We start from the raw sequence: 22,918 nt of genomic DNA, 5'->3' as shown, positions 1-22,918 counted from the left end.
TCCGGTTCCTTGCGCAACAAAACTGACCAATCAGGGCCTGCTGTGTATGTACGGCTATGAAATGAGTCCGGGTTGAGTAGTAGACGTGCCGTGCCATCCATGTGGTTGTACCGGTGGACACTTGACAGCAAGACTTAACACCAACTGTCCGAACTAAGTAACTAAGCTGATGTTAAAGACATTTTCTTTAATCTTGTTATGAAAATACGCAGGGATAAACGGTTAGAACAAATATCAAGTTGCTGCCAAAGTTGATTAACTTGCTTTGCAGTTGTTTACTGTTAGCTGACATCAACAGCACTTGATGACATTTTTCTTCATGCAACGTATATTTCATTAGAGAGTAGCTTGAGGACAAGTTGAAAGGATGAGTTTATTGCCCCGCACTACAGAGGAGCTTAGCTCGGCGGACTACTGGGAGCGTTTTTTTCGTAAACGTGGAGAGAAGGCATTCGAATGGTATGGCGACTATCATTCTCTCTGTGGAGTGCTGCACAAATATATCAAACCTCGTGATCAGGTAAAATATTTAAACATCGGTACATTCATAGATTGTGTGGCAAATGTAAATCCTTTTATCCTTGACATGTATTTCTTGTCTAATCTCGTGTTATTCCAATACAGGTATTAGTAGTGGGCTGTGGTAACTCGGAGTTGAGCGAACAACTCTATGATGTGGGCTATCGACAGCTCACCAACATTGACACCAGCGAGACGGTAGTGTCGCACATGAACCAGCGTAATGCTGAACGCCGGCCAGGCTTGACTTTCCAACTAATAGATGCCACTCAGACAGGTTTTGAAGATGGCAGCTATCAGGTGGCGTTAGATAAGAGTACCTTCGATGCCATGGCCTCCGAAGAAGAGGGTGCACTGGCCAAGAGGATGCTGACAGAGATTAGTAGAGTGTTAGCCGTTGGAGGCCGGTATGTCTGTATTACTCTGGCTCAGGAGCGTGTGGTACGTCTGGCTGTGGATCACTTCTCCAGTGCAGGCTGGGCCGTACGGCTCCACTGCCTGGCCAAGGAGGAGGACCAGGACACCGATTCTGACTCCACATTTGCTCTGCCAGTCTTTGTTCTTGTCTGCACCAAGTTTCGGCAGCCACCCCCTTTTCTGGTGCTGGAGATGTGCTTGGGGGAAGATGGTGCCCCGAAAAGACTGTCAACTGTGCCTGACCTTCTGGCTGCAGTAAAAGAGAGGCAGGCTTACGCCCTCTTGCAGCAGAAGCTCCGTGGAGGCACAGACTCAGCCAGCAGCCCCTCTCTCACGTTGTGCCACTCAGCCACAGGATTGCCTCGCTACACCCTCACAGTGCAGGACAGCCCACCCAGTGCCAAAGTGCCGCGTCTCAACCATTTCGCAATCTTCATAGGTAAGACTTTCTGTCAGAGAGCTGTCAATGCTCACAAGCTAAAAACTGAACATTTCAGCTAAATGGCCAACTGACATCCTTGACTATGCTGAAGATGAATTTATATTTTTTGTTTTAATTGAATATGTTTTTAATGTATTTTTGCGTTAAGTCATGTTATTATAACAATACACTTGCCAATATATTTATTTATAGTTATATTTTATAGTTAATATATGTACTGTTTAATTATAACACAATGTGTATGTGTGCGCTACACATTGGGTTCACGTTCTCACTGTTATAATTCTGCTGCAGGCTGTCATATTTCAGTAAGAACTGTGTAACAGTTATAGTTATCTCTTGACAAATATATCCTGAAATGAATCCACAGTGCCACAAGGTCGTGAGTCTGATTGGCTCTATGGATCTGCTGAGGGCCGTGCACAGTTAGCGACCAGTGCCAATTTCAGACGCCTAGTTGTTGTGTCTATGCACCGAGACCAAGAGTATCAGGACATGCAGGCCATTCAAGCAGAGCTCTCGCCAATGGTGATGGAACTTGCTCCTCCAGGAATGCCAGCCAATCAGCAGGTAGAGATCTCCATGCAACACATACAATGCAACACTTGCAACTAATGTATCCTTATTGCTGCATAGGTCTTGAATTTCCCCTTGGGGATCAGTAAAGTATTTATCTATCTATCTATCTATCTATCTATCTATCTATCTATCTACCTATCCATCTATCTATCTATCTATCTATCTATCTATCTATCTATCTATCTATCTATCTACCTATCTACCTACTTACCCACCTACCCACCTATGTACCCACCTACCTACCTACCTACTGTACCTAGGTGCCCTTTCTGTCTGTTGGAGGGGATCTGGGTTGGCGGAAAGTAGTGGGGAAGGGGGTCAGTGAGCTCACAGGAGAGTACTCTGTGGAGGATGTCAGAGGAGAAGACGGCAATCTCTACCGCCGACTGATCTTCCTGAAGAATGACCAGCTGGTGCAGTCTGAGAGTCGCCTCCGCGCTCCGGCAAAAGGTGAGATGGGATCATGAAAAGCCCACTTTTGTCCACTGCAGAGATCACGAGGGCCTGATGAGTGTGAGTGTATGTTGGCTTAGACATTTTGATGAGTGTGAGTGTATGTTGGCTTAGTGTCATGTCCCCAATCCCAGCACCGGGCAATCAGTAGCTATTAACTCACGGGGCCGTCTGAAATTAACAGAAACAGAAAACAGGCCAACAGAAATACAACACACATGCAGACGTAACATTAGACATTTTGATGTTAAAGATGGGTAAAAGTGAGCATGGCCCATTGTCAACATGGTGTAAAATTGTTGTAAAACAACATGTATTGCTATTTGTTATTACACATTGTCACAGCATAGTAGAAAGGACTCCTCTGTTTCACATTTACACAGTGCTGTTTGATTTATACATTTCTGTTTCTCACAAACACTCTTCCCCTCCAACGCTTTATTATGCTCTTTTCCTATACTGCCCAAGGCTACAAAGCTTCAGGCCATGTGAGCAGCAGATACATAGCTACAGTAGATCACTAACAATAACATACCAGCGTCCTATTTCTACAATGTGCTCACCAGTCACCTTGATGGCACTGTCTTTTATTCCAGCGGCTGCAGCACGCAAGAAGAAGAATAAGAGGAAAGCAAATCCTACAGCTTCAGAAGCCCCTTCCAGTGCTTCAGGTTCAGACACCAGTCCCTCATCTGTAGATCACAGTGTCCTATGCTGCACTCATCACGAGGTTATGGTCGCCGGTTTGGCCTTGTTAGGGTTGAACACAAGTGCTAACAAAGGTATGATATTGGTCTATTTTGCCATAAAAACTGTTTCTCTAGTTGTGGCTGTGTGCTTAAGATGTGTGCTCATACCAATACCATAATTTCCCGACTATTAGCCGCGGTTTATACATTGATTTTGCAAAAAAGTGTTCAGCTGTGAGGTTAATACAGGGGGGCAGTTAATATGGTGTTAATATGGTTTTGTTTCTTTTGACTTGCATAAAACACTGTCCTGTGGCTTATATGCAGGAAATGACTGTATGTGGTTAACAGCAGCACCTTCATCTCTCTACAGAACAACCCATATCTGTGCTGCTGGTGGGGCTGGGAGGAGGAGGACTGGCCCAGTTTGTGCATGAGTTTGTCCCATCGTCACAAGTGGAGGTGGTGGAGTTGGACCCTGCAGTACTCGACTTGGCTAAAACCTGGTTCGAGTTCCAGCCAAACGACAGACTTAAGGTCACTCTGGATGATGGGCTGGCCCATATCGCCTCTCTGGAAAGCCAGGGTAAGAGAAGAAATGAGTGTGTGTGTGTGTGTGTGGGGGGTGGGGGGAGAGAAGGAGAGAGAAGGAGAGAGAAGGATTGACTAAAGAGTGGGGTAAATAGAAAACATGGGGAACACGTCTTCATGGATGTGCGGGTGGAATGAATGACTGAGACTGTGAGTCAGGCAGGCAACTATAATGAGTTCGTATTGCCTCTCCTTGTCTGTGGCACTGTTACAGTTTTGTTGGATATATCTTGCTCTCAAAATATCTCTCCGATATTTTACTTCCTCTGACATTACAACTCTGCTCTATTTATAGGTGGACATTCTTTTGACGTCATCATGTTTGACGTTGACAGTAAAGACCCCAGCCTTGGAATGAGCTGCCCTCCGCCTGCCTTTGTAGAAAAGGCCCTATTGGAAAAAGTGTTCAGCTTGCTAAGTTCACGAGGTTTGATGTGTATTATTGTTCATAACTTCTGCATTTAAAAGGCCTGTTGTATTGATGTATATTTCCTCTAAATAGAAGTGCTTAATTTACCACCATCTGAATAGATCTACTATACTTATTTAGTTTTAGTTTAGAGTTACTAGTAATTTAAAAAATCATTCTCTCCATTGTATCTCATCTACAAATTCTCACTGTTAGCCTAATTCTTTCTGCATTTGCTCCATCTCAGGGGTGTTTATGTTGAATCTGGTGTGCCGCGACACGTCCTTACGACAGAAGGTGATGGGGACTCTACGGCAGGTGTTCCCGCGGGTGTTTTCCCGCCCTATCGAGGGTGAGGTGAATGATGTGCTCTTCTGCCTGAGAGAGGCAGGCAAAGACAAAGACGCTGGTGTCCCAGCAGAGCTGAAGAGGGCAGCCAAGAGCCTGCAGGGGGCGATGAGAGCACACAGCAATGGAGGACCCAGCAGCCCACACATTGACATTGCTGCAATGCTGGAGGATCTCATGATAGCATAACATCAGATGTCATCATGGAAGGGTGTGAGTGAATACAACAGTTGAATGAAAAAGGTGTGGTATATAATATATCATGGTCATATAGATTAGATATATCAATCATATAGATAGATAATTATCTCTGGATGATGAAATATGGATGGTGTGATGGTAATGAATGAATCTATTAAAGGCTTGTACTATCTTCCCAACTTCTCTGTTTCATGTCAGATCTTTTTTGTTGCCTGTTAAGTATTTACTAACAAAGTAAAGGATCAAGTCAGGTGAAGATTTTTTTCTGGCTGAGTGTTGCACTAATTTCATTGTCTGATTGGTTATAATGGAGATATGGCTGATGTATCAGAAAGAAACGTTTCCTCTGATGAGGTTGCAGTAGGTAATCTGTTTGGACAGCAAGTAGTAAACTGCAAGTTCTTGTTAATGGCTTCTGAGCATTGCAACTTGTGGAGTTTTGTTGGGGTTATGTATATGTGAAAGTGGGCATTTAAGTTCAACTGGGAACAATGTCCAACTAAGTATAAAATTCAGTAACTTTTGCAAGGTGGTATCGCAATATCGTAAGATGGTTAGAGGTCAACTGCAAAATTTGTTTCAGTGTTTTGTTTTACTCTGATCATTGTCCCCTCAGGGTTGTGGCTTGAACTTTGGTGTTACTGAGGAGGAAAGAGTCATTTCTGGCAGACTGGGACACAATCCTGATCTGGCAATCTGATCTCCCTGACTAATATTATTTTGACAACCATGTTGACACATTTGTGAAGGCGATTTCTCCCAGAATAGAATTGTAGCCAATGATAGAACATTTGTTTACTGTAATTTAGCCAGAAATATGACAAATTTCCAACTGAGGTGTGGCTGCTTTGGATTGTTAAACTAAGCGCGTGCGCAGATTACCGTTAGCTGTCAGTGCGCGAAGTCTCGTCTTCCCGAAGAGTTCGTCCCAGTGAAAGTTGGATCAAGCCAAGAAGACTTTTGCCAGTTCGCCGAATGGCAACGCGGACTTAAATGGCCAAGGAAAGTTATTTTTCACTTCCATTTGTCTGTTGTACTAGCCAAAGTCAAAGTCCTGAAGTTCCAGTGTAGACAAAACGCGCGGGCAGACTTTTTATGTCCTGAACTGGACCGTTCTGGTACCGAATGTGGCAGTGATATGAAAGCGGATATTTCGACATTCAAGTTATCCAGAAAGGTAAGGCGGAACAGTCTTTGTATCATGTCAGCTTTTTCAAGCGCTGTTTTAACTGAAGTGACTGGCTAGCTCACGTACACCCCGAGGGACCCCCTCAAAATATCACTGCCTGGCCATCGCTAACAATAACTTCAAAGGCATGTACAGTAAGCTAACTGGCCAGCTAACGTACTGTAGGCTATAACCCACTTGTTGAAAAAGCTCTGGCAACACATTTTAAGAATATAACTTTTGAATGCGTGACTTAATAGTGAATTAATCATCATCATTGTAAATCATAAGTAACATTAAAGGTCGGTTAGATGGTGTTGACATGACTTCACTGTGTACTGTGAACTGAACTTCTTTCTTTAAAGTTGACGAGGCTAGTCTTCATTTCAGTCACCTGCATCCCTGTGGCTCCGTCACCATGGGTAACCGGGGGATGGAGGATCTCATCCCCTTAGTCAACCGGTTGCAAGATGCTTTCAGTGCCATTGGACAAACATGCAGTCTGGACCTCCCTCAAATCGCTGTTGTTGGCGGACAGAGTGCAGGAAAGAGCTCAGTATTAGAAAATTTTGTGGGGAGGTAAGTAAAGTGAGGTTAAATTTACTGCACTAGTTGTTTCAGTCTTATTTCCATGGTTTATATGTATTATTAACACAACATAATAGAAATACTCACTGTAACGGTTGAGAGGGATGAAGTGATTGGCATCCTCCTCCACATTACTGTCATCAGTTTGCAGTTCCATTCCAACCATTGCCAAGAATCTTCGACAGGGCATGCCTGATCCACCTCTGCCATCTGTATGTGTGTGTGTGGCTGTCTGTCTGCCTGTGTGTTTGTTCATGTTGTTTATTCTCAGTTGTCACACAATTTCAAAATGTGGGCCTAGGTTGAACTCTATGCTGAGATGAGACAAGTTAGTTTACTGATAAGTTATACCATGCACAATAATAATGCACAATTACAATGCTTGAAATAATTGTAATGATTTTACCCTTACCAAAAATAGAACTTGTAACAATTTGAAAGTAAATTGGGTTGTAGACAGTAAGTTCTACAATCGGTTCTACCTCGCTCAAGTTGCTGCATTCTGCAGCTATTTTGAAATCGTTCACTGTTAAATTAATTATTGTATTGTTTTTATTTGTACTTCACTTTGGACAAATCCCATAACCAGAACCATACAGCTGGAGTTGCACTGCTACAGCGCTACACTCTAGGGGCATGAGCCCCCATGTTCATGTCCCCAGTCTGGTAGCAACTCGAGCTGGGTAGAACTGATAGTTTTAGTTATTTTTCGACAGAACAAAGTGACCTCGAGAAACAGAGATCTATGTGAAAAGTCGACGGAATTCACTGCGCTGAAGTGCACTGCACTAAAGGACCCTTAAATGAAAGACGCCTTGACCAGTTAAGGGCTGGGTGGACTATCTTCAGGTCTGGTGCCTTGAACAGTTAAGGGCTGGGTGGACTATCTTCAGGTCTGGCGCCTTGACCAGTTAAGGGCTGGGTGGACTATCTTCAGGTCTGGTGACGTTACTGTTGACCAGTTAAGGGCTGGGTGGATTATCTTCAGGTCTGGTGACGTTACTGTTGAAGTGGCTCCTGGCTTCCAGAAATGACTGTGCTATGGTGACAAAGAGCAGAGCTGGGGCTGTTATCAGAAACTATGGGTGGGGGTAGAAAGGCAGGCGGGAGGTGTTTTTACAGTGTCCCTCCAAGTCATGACAGAGCTTGGTGGCAAAGCACACGTTTTACAAAACTAAAAACTGTTCACTGGACGGACGGGGCACTAGATCCCTAGATTGCCTCAAGGCCATGTAGCTCTGATATGAGATTAAAATAATAGATTAATATTATTTGTCCACTCAATGTTGACTGGGTTATGCAGTGAAGATGTGTTTTTATTTTTAAGTTAAAGTTGATTTGTAGCTGTTGATGGACATCAGGCAACAAACAAAAATGTGCCCAAAAATGGACACTTAACCCAATTTCAAAAGCAACACGGGGCCTTTTCAGTCAGTACAGATGTACACACATACAGTAGTTCATCCTTTGGGAAAGACTCAGCCTTGCCTTCCCGCTCCAAATGGATCAAGAAGCCTGGTGCCACACTTTTCTCTTGAGAGCATTTCACTTTACTTATTCAAAGTAAATAGATACAACAGACTGCATTTGTCAAGCTGTATGTCTAAAGGTGGTAGGGTTTGGTTTAGTGCAATCCTTTGCTGGGAGGGATTTTTGGCTGCTCAGTTCATTTTTGGTGCCTCCAATCTGTGTTTGATTAGGTAGTGACACTGACTGAATTATGGATGAATTGGGACTTGAGTCCTGGCCTATTTGCTGTAAATAAATCCTGCTAACCCACTAGTGCTACTGTAAATCAGAACAGAGATATGAGATTTTGTCACATAACCTAATATTCAGGAAGGTAGTTTTAGAGTGAGACGTTGTTGGGTAATATGTTATTGAAATTGTTTGCAAATTCTTTTTACAAAACAATTGAACCCCTATGAGAATATTTTAGCTAAGAAAAGCAGCCCAGTAGCCATTTGAATATTGTGAGAATGCTGTCTGACTGGGAGGCTGCACCAGGCACGTACATAACTGAGGCTTCCGTTATTGAAGCGTCTGCTGCAGCAATTAGCTTCCAGTATAATCAATGGAACTGGCTACAGTCATTTCCTGTGTCCAGGACAGCCTTTCTGCAACTTAAAAGAAACAAAATAAAATGAATGCCATATTAACTGCTCCCGTAGAATAATCTCATAGATGAAGACATTTTTGCAAAGTCAAAGTGCAGTATAAGCCGTGGCTAATAGTTGGGAAATTACGGTACACCAGATGTGGTAGCGGCACATATGTTTGAAAAAATTAGACCGGACCAGTCTTCTAAAACTATTTTTATGCTCCGCAAACTGACGCTTCAGTTGTGGACCCGATGTAGCCTAGGCCATTCTGTGGACCAGCTTCATTTAATTTGTTCACCCAACTACAGTATACTGCTTTGGGCTATTAAGAACATTCTGGTCCATTTAGATCTGTCCAGGACATGTGTGTTTCAAATGCAGTTAATCTCAATACTTACTCATACCCATGCCAGATTTTTATTTAATATAATGTTTGTTTGTTTTTTTGTTTGAGTATGAATCATATTTGGCTCAACTGTAATGTTTTCCCTGTAGTTTCAGAGCTAATGCATGATTACAGGAGAACGCCGAAAGTGTAACTGAAAACATCCTGAGACATTAAGGAAGCACAATGACAATGCCATACACATGGGAACACACCCTATTGTATTGTCAGGGCTACTCAACCAGCTGGATTGCAGGAAATACTGCCGATGCTGTAGTGGAAGTCATTTGTGTGAGACTCTCAGATGTTCGATCTGAAGTGTCATTTTCTGGGAGTTTTGAGGCATGCAGGACTGCTGTGTTTGTGGTTGTGTGTAAAAATGGCTGAGTCAGGTCATGGGGGTGTTTGTGTGGTACAAAAATGTTTAGATCAGGTCAAAAGTAACATATATTTACATAGAGTGTATGACACAGCATTTCATAAAAGTCCAAATATACTTGGTACAACTGAACAAAAAGCTGTTTTTCATGTTGGATACGATCTGTATCTTTCTGTGTTTTTAGAGAAATGTTGATGATTCTCAGCTTACTGTGCTCATTCTGCTTCTAGCTCTTTAGAACTGAGAGGAAGTTATCTTGAGCGTTAGATGGAAAGATCAGCGTGATGCTTGTATTGCCGCTGGGAAAGTTCATTCAGCCATGTGCTCTCAAAAATCCTAGCCCATAAAAAGTGACCGCCTAAAGGCAGAGAGACCTAAGGAATTAGTGTGGGGAATCTCCCCTGCTTCCTTGTCTCTCCATAGTCATGTGTGCCATGAAATATATTATATCATAATTTCCCAACTATTAGCCACGGTTTATACATTGATTTTGCTATATGAGGTTAATACACACTTACTGTAGCCCTTACTTTCGCAGTGCCCACTTTTCGCTGGTTAGTTTTGTCCCAATATACAGTATGTGCAATATCCTTAAACTAAGTATTTGAAGTGTGCAAGTAGGTGATTTGAGACACAGTGTTAGAGTCCATTGAGTGCCTTTTGCCACATTTCTGTTCTCTTGGCAGCATTTTACTTTCACTTCTCCAAGTGTTTTATTTGCCTCTGCTGTCATGTGTAGGAGGACCACTGAATGTTTGCTCTTTGCTGCACACCTGCACGCTTCTTTCAGTTTATCAAGTTGTTGCTTATAGGGTGACAAAAAATATGCATTCCTCTGGATGCAAGCAAGAATCTGTTTACACTAGGAGGGCTATGAAGTAAAACACTGCATTATTTTATACACGCATGGCGTGACTGTTATATTCGCTCCTTTAAGCCGAGCTCTCATATAATATCAATTGTGTGCACAGACTGGATAAACAACTAGGTTCTAATACTAGGACTGTCTTCTAGTATTAGAACCTAGGTTCCGAGGTTCTGCTGCCTGTCGTGTTGGTTGACTTAGTGCAGGCATGACGTGCAGTTGTACCTACAGCTGTCAACCTTTCCACACGAGCGCTGCTGTGAACGGGGTCTGTTCCCTTGGATCTTCCCCTCCTGCCCTGTTTATGTTCCATCGCTGGCTTCCTCCCAGTTTCCCATCAGAGCCGTATAGGCTGGGATCGGAACAGGACATGTTCTGTCAGGCTGATTATCTTGGCCTTGGAGAAGACTTTCCTGACATGGGCCCATTGTATTCCCAGACAGTCGCCTCCTTCTTTTTAGCAAAACTTTCTCTTTGACCCCAAAGCCACCCTTTGAGCATGTATGTACTACAATTCCCATAATTCTTAATTGATGCACGTTCTTGCAATAGCACGGCTTGACTTGACACCGGTGAGAAAGCACAGATGCATGTTTTCAGCTCAGTGTTATTTACACTGCTATACACGTAGGTAGCACTCCTGTCTAATGCAATAAATATGTCTGGAAAGAAGTGCTTATTTGAGTACAGACTACACCAGCTTAGAATCAGGCATGTATGAATGTAAAACAGCCATAAATAACTGAATACGGTGGCCAGAGATGGGTGAGGTTGAAGGAATGGGTTTACTGTTTCACTCTCTGGACATGCAAGCTGACAAAGCTTGTCCCCGCCTGCTTTGGCACTAGTCTTAAGCCAACTCTTGACCGTGCATGTGTCTGTGTGTGTTTGTGTTTGTGTTTGTGTTTGTGTTTGTCTGTTTTTGTCTGCATGCCTGCCTGCCTTTTTATTTGTAGCTATAAATGACATCAATTAGTATTGCGACTTAATACCCTAGGGGGGTTATGTCTTGGCAGTATGAGTTCAGGGGTTAATGTGGAGTATGCATGTTTATTTGTGTACAACTGTAGTATGCGTGTATGTACAGTATAATGTGGTGTGATTGTGTACAGTTGTAGTATGTGTTTATGTATAATGTGGTGTGATTGTGTAGTTATAGTATAGGTTTGTATCATATGATTTGATTGTGTACAGTTGTAGTATGTGTTTGTATCATTTGGTATGATTGTGTACAGTTGTAGTATATGATTGTGTATCATGTCATGATTTTTGATTTTGTGCAGTTGTAGTATACGATTGTGTATCATGTCATGTGTTATGATTGAGTACAGTTGTAGTACAGTATGTGTTTGTATCATGATATGACTGTGTACAGTTGTAGTATGTGTTTGTATCATGTGGTATGATTGTGCCTGTATGATTCTGCTTAGGGATTTCCTGCCCAGAGGTTCAGGGGTTGTAACACGAAGGCCCCTGGTGCTGCAGCTCATCAATCATGATAAAGGTGGGATCATCATCACTAACTTTGAATATGTGCTAGTTTCTATGCCAGTTCACAATGGTAAACTATGGACAGGACACTATGATTGTCATTCGGATACATGTCAGATTCATTATTCTATTTATGAAAACTTCCATGTTGATCACACGTGTCTTTTCTGTGACGTGGTGGCATCGTTTGCATACCAGTCGTGCTATCTTGCTCTCCGTTTTATCTTACTATAGCTGCCACTACGTGACCTCTGCTGTGTACTTGCACTGCAAGCTGGGGTATTTTTACCATCGTGGAGAAGGTGTTACATGCTACATTGTCCACTAGGGGGAGACCTCTCCTCTTCTAAACAATGTGTTGATGCCTTCAGAAACAATCTTATTATTCCCTGCCCAGAGTATGCCGAGTTCCTCCATTGTAGAGGCAAGAAAATTGCCGACTTTGAGGAAGTTCGGAAAGAGATTGAAACTGAGACGGAGAGATTGACAGGAGCCAATAAAGGCATCTCACCCATCCCCATCAGACTTCGCATTTACTCACCCCATGGTAACGCCTGCCCACACTATTATCTCTCTTCACTCATTGGCTAGATCACATCCTTACAATTTTGTGAACTGTCCTTTGTTAGCAGTAATAGCTACTTTTGTTAAGTGATTGATTTTGCCTGATCAATGAATGCCCCCCTTTATGTATGTTTGGTCCCAACACCCATAATCAACTGATTCCTGTTGACATCTGTATGACATTATTGTCCTCGTTTGCTTTAATGTAAGATTTTTTCAGGGCAGAGTTTAAAAAAAATAAAAAAATAAAGCTTTGGTCATGCATATTGGATTGTTACAATACAAATACTTTACTGTAAATGCTACTTTATGAAGGTTTAAGAAACACTTAGCTTAAGAAGTTGATCTTGGTCTAACTAAACACTGTTCTATGAGTGCAACTTGAAGGTCAGGCTTCCTATCCATCTCTGTCCAGTGCTGAACCTGACCCTGATTGACCTACCGGGCATCACCAAGGTGCCCGTGGGAGACCAGCCTCCAGATATCGAGTACCAGATCCGTGACATGATCATGCAGTTCATCTGCCGGGAGAACTGCCTCATCCTCGCTGTGACTCCCGCCAACATGGACCTGGCCAATTCAGACGCTCTCAAGCTGGCCAAAGATGTGGACATTCAGGGTGAGAACGGGCAAAGAGGCTCTTCACCTGCTGGTGCTCAGCCAGTGTAGATCAGTGTAGATCATGACCACAATCTTAAGTATGAGTATAGATAAAAGATAGTGCCACTGTCTTCTGTTTTGTGTTACTTGAGAACTAGGCCAATTTGTAATATCTTGTCATATCATATAACTGTAAGTTTGCCATGATTATGTTAGTTCCATAGAATGGTGAATTCTTTGGGCCTAGCTACAGTATGCACATGGCTGTTGTCTGTTTTCTAATGAATATGAGTAAAATAGAGTTGATGGAGACTCACCGCAAGACACAACCTTAAAGGAACTTGGCAACTTTGGGGGGAAGTGAGCTTATTTGCCATCGACCCTCGAGTTAGATCAAAAGCACATCCCTCTCTTCTCTGGGTGCTCAATAACCCAGTCTGACACCCCCACCGTTAGCTCCCAAAACCCGTGTAAAAAGTTGGCATGTTGCCTAAAAAGTTTGCCGTGCTCCTTTAACGTTGCTCTCTCTTGTGCGAGTTCTCCTGATGACTGATGAGTGCGCTGCAGCTGGCACGGAGGCTTGATGAAGGACGCTCTGCATGTTGCTTCTGTGCTGTTTCAGGCCAGCGCACCATCGGCGTGATCACCAAGCTGGACCTGATGGATGAAGGCACGGATGCCCGGGCCATTCTGGAGAACAGGTTACTACCTCTACGGAGAGGTACAGTGGAGAAAGATGAGAACTCTTGACCGTGTGTTTGTTTGTGTTTGTGTGTGTGTGTGTGTGTGTGTGTGTGTGTGTGTTTGTGTGTTTGTGTGTGTGTGTGTGTGTGTGTGTGTGTGTGTGTGTGTGTGTGTGTGTGTGTGTGTGTGTGTGTGTGTTGTGTGTGTGTGTGTGTGTGTGTGTGTGTGAGAAAGATGAGAACTCTTGACCGTGTGTTTGTGTGTGTGTGTGTGTGTGTGTGTTATGTGTGTGTGTGTTATGTGTGTGTGTGTTATGTGTGTGTGTGTGTGTGTGTGTGTGTGTGTGTGTGTGTGTGTGTGTGTGTGTGTGTGTGTGTGTTGTGTGTGTGTTGTGTGTGTGTGTGTGTGTGTGTGTTTGTGTTTGTGTTTGTGTTTCTGTTTGTGTTTGTGTGTGTGTATATGTGTGTGTGTGTGTGTGTGTGTGTGTGTCTGAGGAAAGTTTGTGTTTTTTTGAGTACATTTAGTTGTGAAAATCGATTGTTTTTACTCATTAGACTTTAATTGAATTGCAAAATAATATGGGACTTCATAGAGTTAAGTATTCTACATTAAATTATAATTAACTCTTTGGCTGTCATCTACAGTACATATCAGCCATGTAAATAAATTTGATACGTATTCAGATTAAAAATATCTTTACTACTAAAATGGAAGAAAAATATTTTGAAGATGTTGGAAACGAAAGAGGTGTAATTATCACAGTTCTACTCCTGATTAGCTGCCATTTCTCCCAGTATCAGATTGCATACCAGTGTGTAAATATTGGCCCTGGTCTCCCCCAGTATTGAGTCGGTTGATGTGTGAGTGGGATCGTTGTCAAGTGAATAATGCTGTCCGGGGCCTAGTCCAGTCTAGTCCAGACTGTCCTCCCCTCGCTGTGCGGTAACACAGGGCTTGAGTTACTCGCAACTCTTGCTGCTGTGAGTTACACGGACTTGCTGCTGCTGCTGCTGCTGTTGCTGTTGCCGCCGCTGTAGATGGGATTGGTAGCTGAACATGTGCCAGACAGAGGGCTTGTCTCAGGCCTGCGGCGGTGCAGCGGTGCCGCGGCTAAAGCTAAAGCAGCGCCAGGTGCTGGGGCCTTCACGCTTCCTCTGGCCCCTGCTAATGCATTGGCCACGCAGGCCAGCTTTCAGCTTTCAGACTGAGAGGCCGCGGTGGCAGCCAGGCAGCAGAAACCCGACGCTGGCCCTCGTTTCACGCCCATATGGGCGCCTCGCCTGCTGCTAATGCCCGCCGTTGCCAGATATAAGTGACTGTTATCGTCAAGGTCATCTTTCTCTTTCTCCATCCCTCTCTTAGTCGCTCTCTCTCTCTCTCTTTCTCTCTCTCTCTCTCTCCCTCTATCTCTCTCTGTAGTAGCTGTTTGAGGTGTTCTTGAGATATATGCTGGTTCAATATAAAGGGACTTTTGTTTGTCAGACACCCCACCCCTCCCTCTCTTGTTTTCTCTCCCGTCTAAAGGCGAATTCCGGCTATCAAATATATCTCTGTTTCTCAAGGTCACCGTGTACTGTCGGTACGGGGGGGGGGGAACCCCTCCTTTACCTACTGTAGCTTGAGTTGCTGCAGCCAACAGCTTCAGTGCTACACTCTGGGGGTGTTCATGAGCCCCCATGCTCAGATGTTTTTTCATACCAACAGAACTCGGTGACCCTCAAGAAACTATGTGTTCCCCTTTAATGCCTGTCTCTGTCCCTTTTTTCTGTCTTTGTCTATTTGTCTCCTAACCTCCTGTCTCCCCTTTCTCTGCTTTTTTAGGCTACATAGGGGTAGTGAACCGCAGCCAGAGGGACATTGATGGGAAGAAGGACATCAAGGTGGCTTTGGCTGCTGAGCGAAGGTTCTTTCTGTCTCACCCAGCGTATAAACACCTAGCCGATGTCATGGGTACTCCCTACCTGCAGCAAGTACTCAACCAGGCAAGGCAGAATGGTCAAGCGGTTGGAGAATTCATTTAGAATTTAGACTGATGTTTGACATAACAACATTCCCTGTTCTGTGATCTTCTAGCAACTGACAAATCACATCCGGGAGACACTTCCGGCATTCCGCAGTAAGCTGCAGGGCCAGCTGCTGGCGCTAGGCAAGGAGGCAGAGGAATACCGGCAGTACCAACCCGATGACCCCTCCCGCAAAACCAAAGCAATGCTACAGTGAGAGCCTGAACTGTGGGTGTGTGTGTGTGTGTGTGTGTGTGTGTGTGTGTGTGTTTATTTGTGTGTGTTTATTTGTGTGTGTTTATTTGTGTGTGTGTGTGTGTGTGTGTGTGTGTGTGTGTGTGTGTGTGTGTGTGTGTGTGTGTGTGTGTTTATTTGTGTGTATCCGTGTGTGTGTGTGTGTGTGTGTTTATTTGTGTGTGTGTGTGTTTTTTGTGTGTGTGTGATTGTGCGGGTGACAGTAACATGGTGAGTTAGTACTCAGGCTCTAATAGCCGAAGTGACCCCCATGTGTGTGCTGTGTGTGTGTGTGAGTTAGTACTCAGGCTTTAATAGCCGAAGTGACCCCCGTGTGTGTGTGTGTGTGTGTGTGTGTGTGTGTGTGTGTGTGTGTGTGTGTGTGTGTGTGTGTGTGTGTGTGTGTGTGTGTGTGTGTGTGTGTGTGTGTGTGTGTGTGTGTGTGTGTGTGTGTGTGTGTGTGTGTGTGTGTGTGTGAGTTAGTACTCAGGCTTTAATAGCCGAAGTGACCCCCATGTGTGTGCTGTGCTGCAGACTGGTCCAGCACTTCGGGCAGGACTTTGAGAAGAAAATCGAAGGCTCCGGTGATCAGGTGGACACCGTGGAGCTCTCGGGAGGAGCCAAAATCAATCGCATCTTTCATGAGCGATTTCCCTTCGACCTGATTGAGGTAAGCTCAGCGGTGCCATTGTCAACTGACTGTCGATCTACATAGTTATTCTGTATCACTATAGATGATAGCGATAGAAAGCAGAGGTAACGTCCAGGCCTCCTCAAAAAGTAGGATTTTATTAGGTTGAGGCAACAAGTGAGTAGTTATGCCAATTTCCTTGAAGGCTATTTTGAATAAAAAAAAAGAAGTTTCTTTTACTGTCTATGGAGAAAAGTGAACAGCTCTGAGAGCAGTTGGACCCAGAAAAAGAATTATAGGCACATTATGGCTTCATGACTTTATAATGTAATAGCAAAGATCCTTGATTACTAACCGCTGCTCTTTAACCCTCTCTGGTAATAGTTATCATTCCTTGTGGGAACGGTCCCTTAATTCTAATTCCTGGTTCTAATTCCTAATTCTCCCCCCGGGTGGCCTCAGATGGAGTTGGATGAGAAGGAGCTTCGGCGCGAGATCACCTATGCCATTAAGAACATCCACGGCGTCAGGTCAGTTTCATCACCTCACATCAAATCACTGCTGTGTCCAGGCTAGTGGTTGGCGAAGTTTATACCTCTCGAGTGTCCCTGACTGACCGACTGCTCACCTCATCCTTACTTTCCTCAGTTCTCTCTTCTCTCCCTGTTATGACTTCATCTTTTTCTCTCATGACATGATTTTATTCCCCACACTTGTCCCTTGCCTGCCGTAAACCTGTCCTTTGGCCTGCCATTTTATTTCTCCCATCTCTCTTTATTTCTCTCCACGCTGGGTTTTTCCTTCCTTCGTTGCTTAATACTCTGCCCTGGCTCTCTCTCTCTCCCTCTCTCTCTCTCTCTCTCTGTCTCTCTCTCTCTCCCCTTGGTCGCTGTGTCCCCTGTGTGCCCCTACCCTGGTCTAGGACAGGCCTGTTCACTCCAGACTTGGCGTTTGAGGCCATCGTGAAGAGGCAGATCATTAAACTCAAGGGGCCTTGCATCAAGTGTGTGGACATGGTGGTGGAGGAACTCATCAGGACGGTGCACCAGTGCACCTTAAAGGTATCTGCACCAGCTTATACGTTATATGTTTACTTGTTTATTTTATCCAAAGGGCCAGCCACCCTAGAGCAGGGATAGGATATACTTATACGTTTACTTGTTTATTTTATCCGACTACAGTACGTCAGTTATTGCCCCAGAATTATTGCCCCAGAGTAGGAGTAGGTTATACTCATACGTTTACTTATTTATTTTGTCCAAAGGGCCAGTCACCCCAGAGCAGGGATAGGATTAACTTATACGTTTACTTACGGTATTTATTTTATCCGACTACGTCAGTTATTGCCCCAGAGTTATGTGCCCCTGAGTAGGAGTAGGTTATACTTATACGTTTACTTATTTATTTTATCCAAAGGGCCTGTCACCCTAGAGCAGGGATAGGATATGCTTATATGTTTACTTATTTATTTTATCCGACTACGTCAGTTATTGCCCCTTATGAGCTGCTTATGGGTCGGCCAGCCACTGAATTGTGAGGAAAGATTAGATGAATGAGATCATTTATGCTTAGGCCTGCAATACAACCTTTAAAAGATGGGCAAAGTGCAAAGTCTGTCAACAAGTAAAGTTCTTGTGCCAGAACTGTATCTCATGCTGTACAGTATGTGGGAGCATTGAGCTGACTCATCCATGTTTGCGCCTCAGCTGTTAAACCCCTGTGGTGTTAAATGAGCAATTAGATTTTGCTTAGTTATTAAATAAGCTTCAGTTAGACCTAAGACTTTGCACTTTGACCATCATTCAGATTAAGGCTCAAGATCAACAGATGTTCGCGCAGCGTGGTAGAGCTTTTCCTAAAAGCTCTTCTTCTCAGTTGGCCTAGTTGAGGTCAGCTGCTAGACCACAATGCCACTGTTAGACGGAGTCGACACTGTAAATGTCCCGGCCAAGCTAGATGCATTTCCTGTAAAAAGCCTGTTATATGCAATAAGCACAGACAGCCAGACAAGCCAACTTTTTAACAAAGTGTTGCTGAACTATTCTGAAAACGGTCCTTTTTGGACCGCCTATTTGAGGTCAGATGTTAAACCACACAGCTCCAGTACTGTCAAACTGTGGATGCCTGTTCTGTTTTCTGTGTGAGCTTGTTCTGTGTTCTTGTGTGTGTGTGTGTGTGTGTGTGTGTGTGTGTGTGTACGTGTGACGGTTGTGGTGCTTCTCTGCAGTTGGCGAGCTTTCCTAAACTGCGGGAGGAAACGGAGAGGATTGTTTCCACCCACATACGGGACCAAGAGAGTCAATCCAAGGATCAGGTCAAACATTGTGATATGACATTGTGGTCACACACACTCACACACATACAGTACTGTACAGCCATTATGTAGATAATGAAGATGATGTAAGATATTAGACATGAGACTAGTGTCGCTAGTCAGCAGTAGTACAAGACCTGTGTGTGTGTATATATATACAGTATATGTATATACACATATACAGTGCCCTCCATAAGTATTGGAACACATGCTAACGTTTATAAAGAATATAAAATCATCTTTTGGAAATTGATCTTAATGCCTTAAATTAAAAATATTTTTAGAAATATCCAACCAATTTCTTTTGTGAATTAATAATGTATTGTAAATAAATACATTTTTCCATAAAATACAGGGGTCATAAAGGAATGCCTACAGTATGTTAACCCTATGTGTTAAAATTCCCATAGAGGCAGACTGGCCAATTAAAATGACCCCACATCATCACATAACCTTCACTATACCTAGAGACTGACATGGTTTTATTTCAGTTAGCCTATTAGCTGGTTTGATTTGCATTGAGCTCAATGAGAATGAATAAATTGATAAAAATCTGCCTGCCTCTAAGGGAATTTGAACACATACAGTAGGGTTAACCAATACTTATGACCCCTGTATTTTACGGAATACATTTATTTATTTACGACACATTATTCATTTACAAAGAACATGTATATCCTTAAACATTGAATATTTCCTCATTTAATTTAAGGCATTAAAGTAAATTTCCAATAGATGATTTTATATTCCTCTATATAGTCAACTTTAGTATGTGACTTGCAATACGTATGGAGGGCACTATATATTTATATAGTAGGGACAGACTACTAGGATATCAGAAGCATTATTTACATGCTTTGAAGTGTTTGTGCTATCTTTGCACAGTAATGCTGGTGGCATGTTTGCAGAGTGAGTGTGTATTTATTGTGTATAGTGACTGGGAAGAAACCCAGTGGAACTATTTGAAAGTTCAAACAACACGAGGGAAAAAATACGAAACAGTGAGGCCATTTAACATCATTACAATAGCCATACTCAGAATTGAATCTTGTTTTATCTATTTTTGCATAGCAACGACCCCTTTCCCACATAACTAATCCTTTGATTTCAAGCTGATTCTAAATATTTGATTCTTTGTGAAGTGTTAAGTATCATGAATGATGAATTTCTGTGTGTTTCCAACAGGTTTTGTTGCACATTGACATCCAGCTCTCCTACATAAACACAAACCATGAAGACTTCATCGGGTTTACCAAGTGAGTCATATCCGGTACTGTGTGTTTTTGAATTCTCGGCCTTGTTTTCCAATGGCGGTTTTCCATGTTTGGATATTTGCACACAGCCTTGTTTCATTTTCTCGTAATTCAGATGCCTCCAATGCAGTAAATATGTCTCAGATTCTTCATATATGCCTGCTCTCTCTCTCTCAATTCAATTCAATTCAAAGGGTGCTTTATTAGCATGACTGTTTGTTACAGCGTTGCCAAAGCTCTCTCTCTCTCTCTCTCTCTCTCTCTCTCTCTCTCTCTCTCTCTCTCTCTCACACACACTCACTTGCTCCCTTTCTCTCTCACTGCCTCTTCATATCTCTCTTTGTCTCTCTCTCTCTCTTTCTCTCTTTGTCTTTATATCTCTTGATGTATATCTCTCTTTTCCTGTCTGTCTCTCTCTCTCTCTCTCCTTCTGTCTCTCCTTATCCTTTGTCCTCTTAGTGCTCAACAGAGAACCAGTCAACCAAGTGTGAAGCCTGCTGCAGGAAATCAGGTGTGTGTCACTGTGTGCCTCCCGTGTTGTGCGTACCATTAGACAAAACCACAGGGGGGACCTCACAATCTGTATTTCTACAGTTGGAATTGAAACTGTGCTTTGTTGTGTCGTATGGCTGCGTTCACTTGATGAGTTTGTAACAGCCTTTGTGTGTACATGAATATGTGTGGGTGTGTATGTGTATGTGTTTAATGTGTATGTGCATGTGCGTGTGTATGTGTATGTGCGTCTGTGTGTGTGTGTATGCGTTTGTGCGTATGCGTATGCGTATGCGTATGCGTATGCGTATGTGTATGTGTATGTGTATGTGTATGTGTATGTGTATGTGTATGTGTATGTGTATGTGTATGTGTATGTGTATGTGTATATGTATGTGTATGTGCATTATGCATGTGTACAGTATGTGTGTGTGCGTGTGTGTGTGTGTGTGTGTGCGTGTGTATTATGTGTATGCATGTGTGTATGTGTATGTGTATGTTAGTGTGCTATCTCATTTTGCTGACATTAACAAGCCTCTCTGTTTCTTGCCAAACCCCCCCTCCCCGACACAAACACACACACACACAGACTGTAGTCACTCCATCACTGTTCCTCTGTGATACCCCTCTGTGATACCCGTGCCTTCCCCTTCTTTGGCTGTTGTGATGCTGACCCCTTTGTTTTGACCCCTGTCACATACTGTACATCTATACATACATACAGCAGCCTCAGCTTCTGTGAAAGGGGATACCTACTGCTGTAGACTGCATACGCTGAAGGACAATGTTAAAAAAATGTTAATACCGTATTAACTGCTATTGTGTACTAATGAGTGTACTATTGAAAACATTTTTACAAAATCAATGTATAAACTGCGACTAATAGTTGGGAAATTAGGGTAATTTATTTACTGCGGGTGTGAGGTTCTGATTTCAGAAAATGATTTATTTTACCAGATATTGCAGCGTGATTTTGCAGATATTTGATGAAATGACATGTGGATTGAGTGCCCCTAATGTTGTGTGTCTAAGTCACCTAACCCCAAGTATCTTCTCTGTTGTTCTTACAGGGCGCAGCTTTCTTACTTCGCCGTCAAATTGTATGAGTCCAGTTTCTGTAAGCCTTATTGCTGTCTCCATCCTGACTGCATATTTCTCCCTCTGTGTGAGTGTGGTTGTGTGGGTGTGTATTTGAGAGAGAGAGAGAGAGAGAGAGAGAAAGAGAGAGAGAAAGACCAGTCACCTTTTCTACCATCAGCATGAGAAGCGACGCACTCTCAAGGACACAAGTGGCACCTGACATTTTCCTCACCCGATATTCTTATTAACTTCAAATTATTTCTGAGTAGGTCCATCAGAAGAATTCAGACGTCTGTCAACAGTTTCTGTGGCTGTAGTGTGGGTGTGCAGATAAAGTTACATCAAACAATTACATCCTAAACCATAGTTGTTTAGGCAGCATTACAGATTGGCGAGCAGTATCTCAATCATAGCCAACCAAAATGTAGACTTCCTGTTACACAGACATAATATTGCAAAATTTGAGACAAACAAAACTGCCAGATGAAATGAAGCCCTGAAGTAATATTTTCAGAGGTGTCACCTTAGAGCAGATAAGGCCGTGTGCCGGGATCTCACTGCGTTAGTCTGACTGTGTGAGGTCTCACTCCTCATCATGGCCACGTGTGTCCTGGGCTCTTGTAAATCTTTTGGTGCTTTTTATTTCTTCTTGCGCCTTGGGGCAGACCTCAGTCTCCACTCTCCGGCCTGCTAAATCACACACTTCCTCTCACATTTCCTCACCTTAACCAGCCTCTGCCTGCGCTCTCGTTATTGTGCTGAACTCTACCTGTGCTTTTGAAATCAGCTATTATCTGCACATGGATCATTTGGCTTAATTCTACAGATTCCATGTGGAATTTGAAGGGATGAGGCCACATCGTATTTTCAGTGTCTCTAAAGTTATCCTGTTGGTTTTATGTAGTAGGATAGTTCAGGACCAGAGAAGTGTCGTAGACTGCATATGGAAAATTCTGCTAACTTTGTCTTCAGACACAGAACGACTTTGCATTATCCGGCCAGTGGTCAAGAAGATGGAGTGTTTGGCTTCATTAGACCAAGAGTTTGTGTGCATGTGTGTGTGTCTATATATCCTTTACATGACCACATTTATTGTGAGGTGGTAGTAAAGAATGAATTGAAAATAGGATGTTAATATGTAAATAAGTAAGAAAGCTTTTCCTCATCCTTCAGCCTTATCTTGGGAGAAGAATTCTGTTCAGGCGCTACGTTACGGTCAAATCCACACCTTTTACGTGACCTCATTAGTTTACTCCATTTGTGTGTTCACCAGCAGCTTATGTACAGTATCTTTGCTGTGGTTTAACACACGCGTGTGTGTGTGTGCTGTGGTCCAGTGAAACAGGATGTTTGTGTCATCTCCCCCCATGCCAGCCTCAGCTCTCCGTTTCCTGCAGCTCGTCCTCCCGCCCGCCCGCGTCGGCCCCTCGCCTCTGT

General features: G+C 43.2%; 2 protein-coding genes across 3 annotated transcripts in view; both read left to right on the top strand.

The window, feature by feature from the left end:
• Nucleotides 1-100: 100 nt before the first annotated feature.
• Nucleotides 101-4,816, top strand: mettl13 (methyltransferase 13, eEF1A lysine and N-terminal methyltransferase). The gene is made up of 8 exons (XM_062556888.1): nt 101-520; nt 625-1,375; nt 1,749-1,948; nt 2,218-2,407; nt 3,007-3,192; nt 3,473-3,685; nt 3,986-4,117; nt 4,347-4,816. Exons 1-8 carry the CDS (start codon nt 368-370, stop codon nt 4,634-4,636), a joined length of 2,115 nt encoding a protein of 704 aa, XP_062412872.1. The 5' UTR covers nt 101-367; the 3' UTR covers nt 4,637-4,816.
• A 722-nt stretch (nt 4,817-5,538) lies between these two features.
• dnm3a (dynamin 3a) overlaps nt 5,539-22,918 on the top strand; it is a 39,588-nt gene continuing 22,208 nt past the window's right edge. Inside the window, exons 1-15 of one of the 2 annotated variants that reach the window (XM_062557067.1) lie at nt 5,539-5,825; nt 6,207-6,395; nt 11,566-11,639; nt 12,024-12,173; nt 12,606-12,809; nt 13,413-13,511; nt 15,296-15,456; nt 15,548-15,690; nt 16,246-16,381; nt 16,805-16,872; nt 17,265-17,403; nt 18,570-18,656; nt 19,842-19,912; nt 20,369-20,420; nt 21,472-21,501. In XM_062557067.1, coding sequence (XP_062413051.1) covers nt 6,235-6,395; nt 11,566-11,639; nt 12,024-12,173; nt 12,606-12,809; nt 13,413-13,511; nt 15,296-15,456; nt 15,548-15,690; nt 16,246-16,381; nt 16,805-16,872; nt 17,265-17,403; nt 18,570-18,656; nt 19,842-19,912; nt 20,369-20,420; nt 21,472-21,501 — 1,575 coding nt within the window. In that variant the 5' untranslated portion in view covers nt 5,539-5,825; nt 6,207-6,234. The remainder of the gene's footprint in view (nt 5,826-6,206; nt 6,396-11,565; nt 11,640-12,023; nt 12,174-12,605; nt 12,810-13,412; nt 13,512-15,295; nt 15,457-15,547; nt 15,691-16,245; nt 16,382-16,804; nt 16,873-17,264; nt 17,404-18,569; nt 18,657-19,841; nt 19,913-20,368; nt 20,421-21,471; nt 21,502-22,918) is intronic. The other variant, XM_062557069.1, reaches the window with a different exon arrangement.

The sequence above is a fragment of the Sardina pilchardus genome, chromosome 15 (genome assembly GCF_963854185.1).
Source record: "Sardina pilchardus chromosome 15, fSarPil1.1, whole genome shotgun sequence".
Taxonomy (NCBI): domain Eukaryota; kingdom Metazoa; phylum Chordata; class Actinopteri; order Clupeiformes; family Clupeidae; genus Sardina; species Sardina pilchardus.
This window is presented reverse-complemented; position numbering and strand designations above follow the sequence as displayed.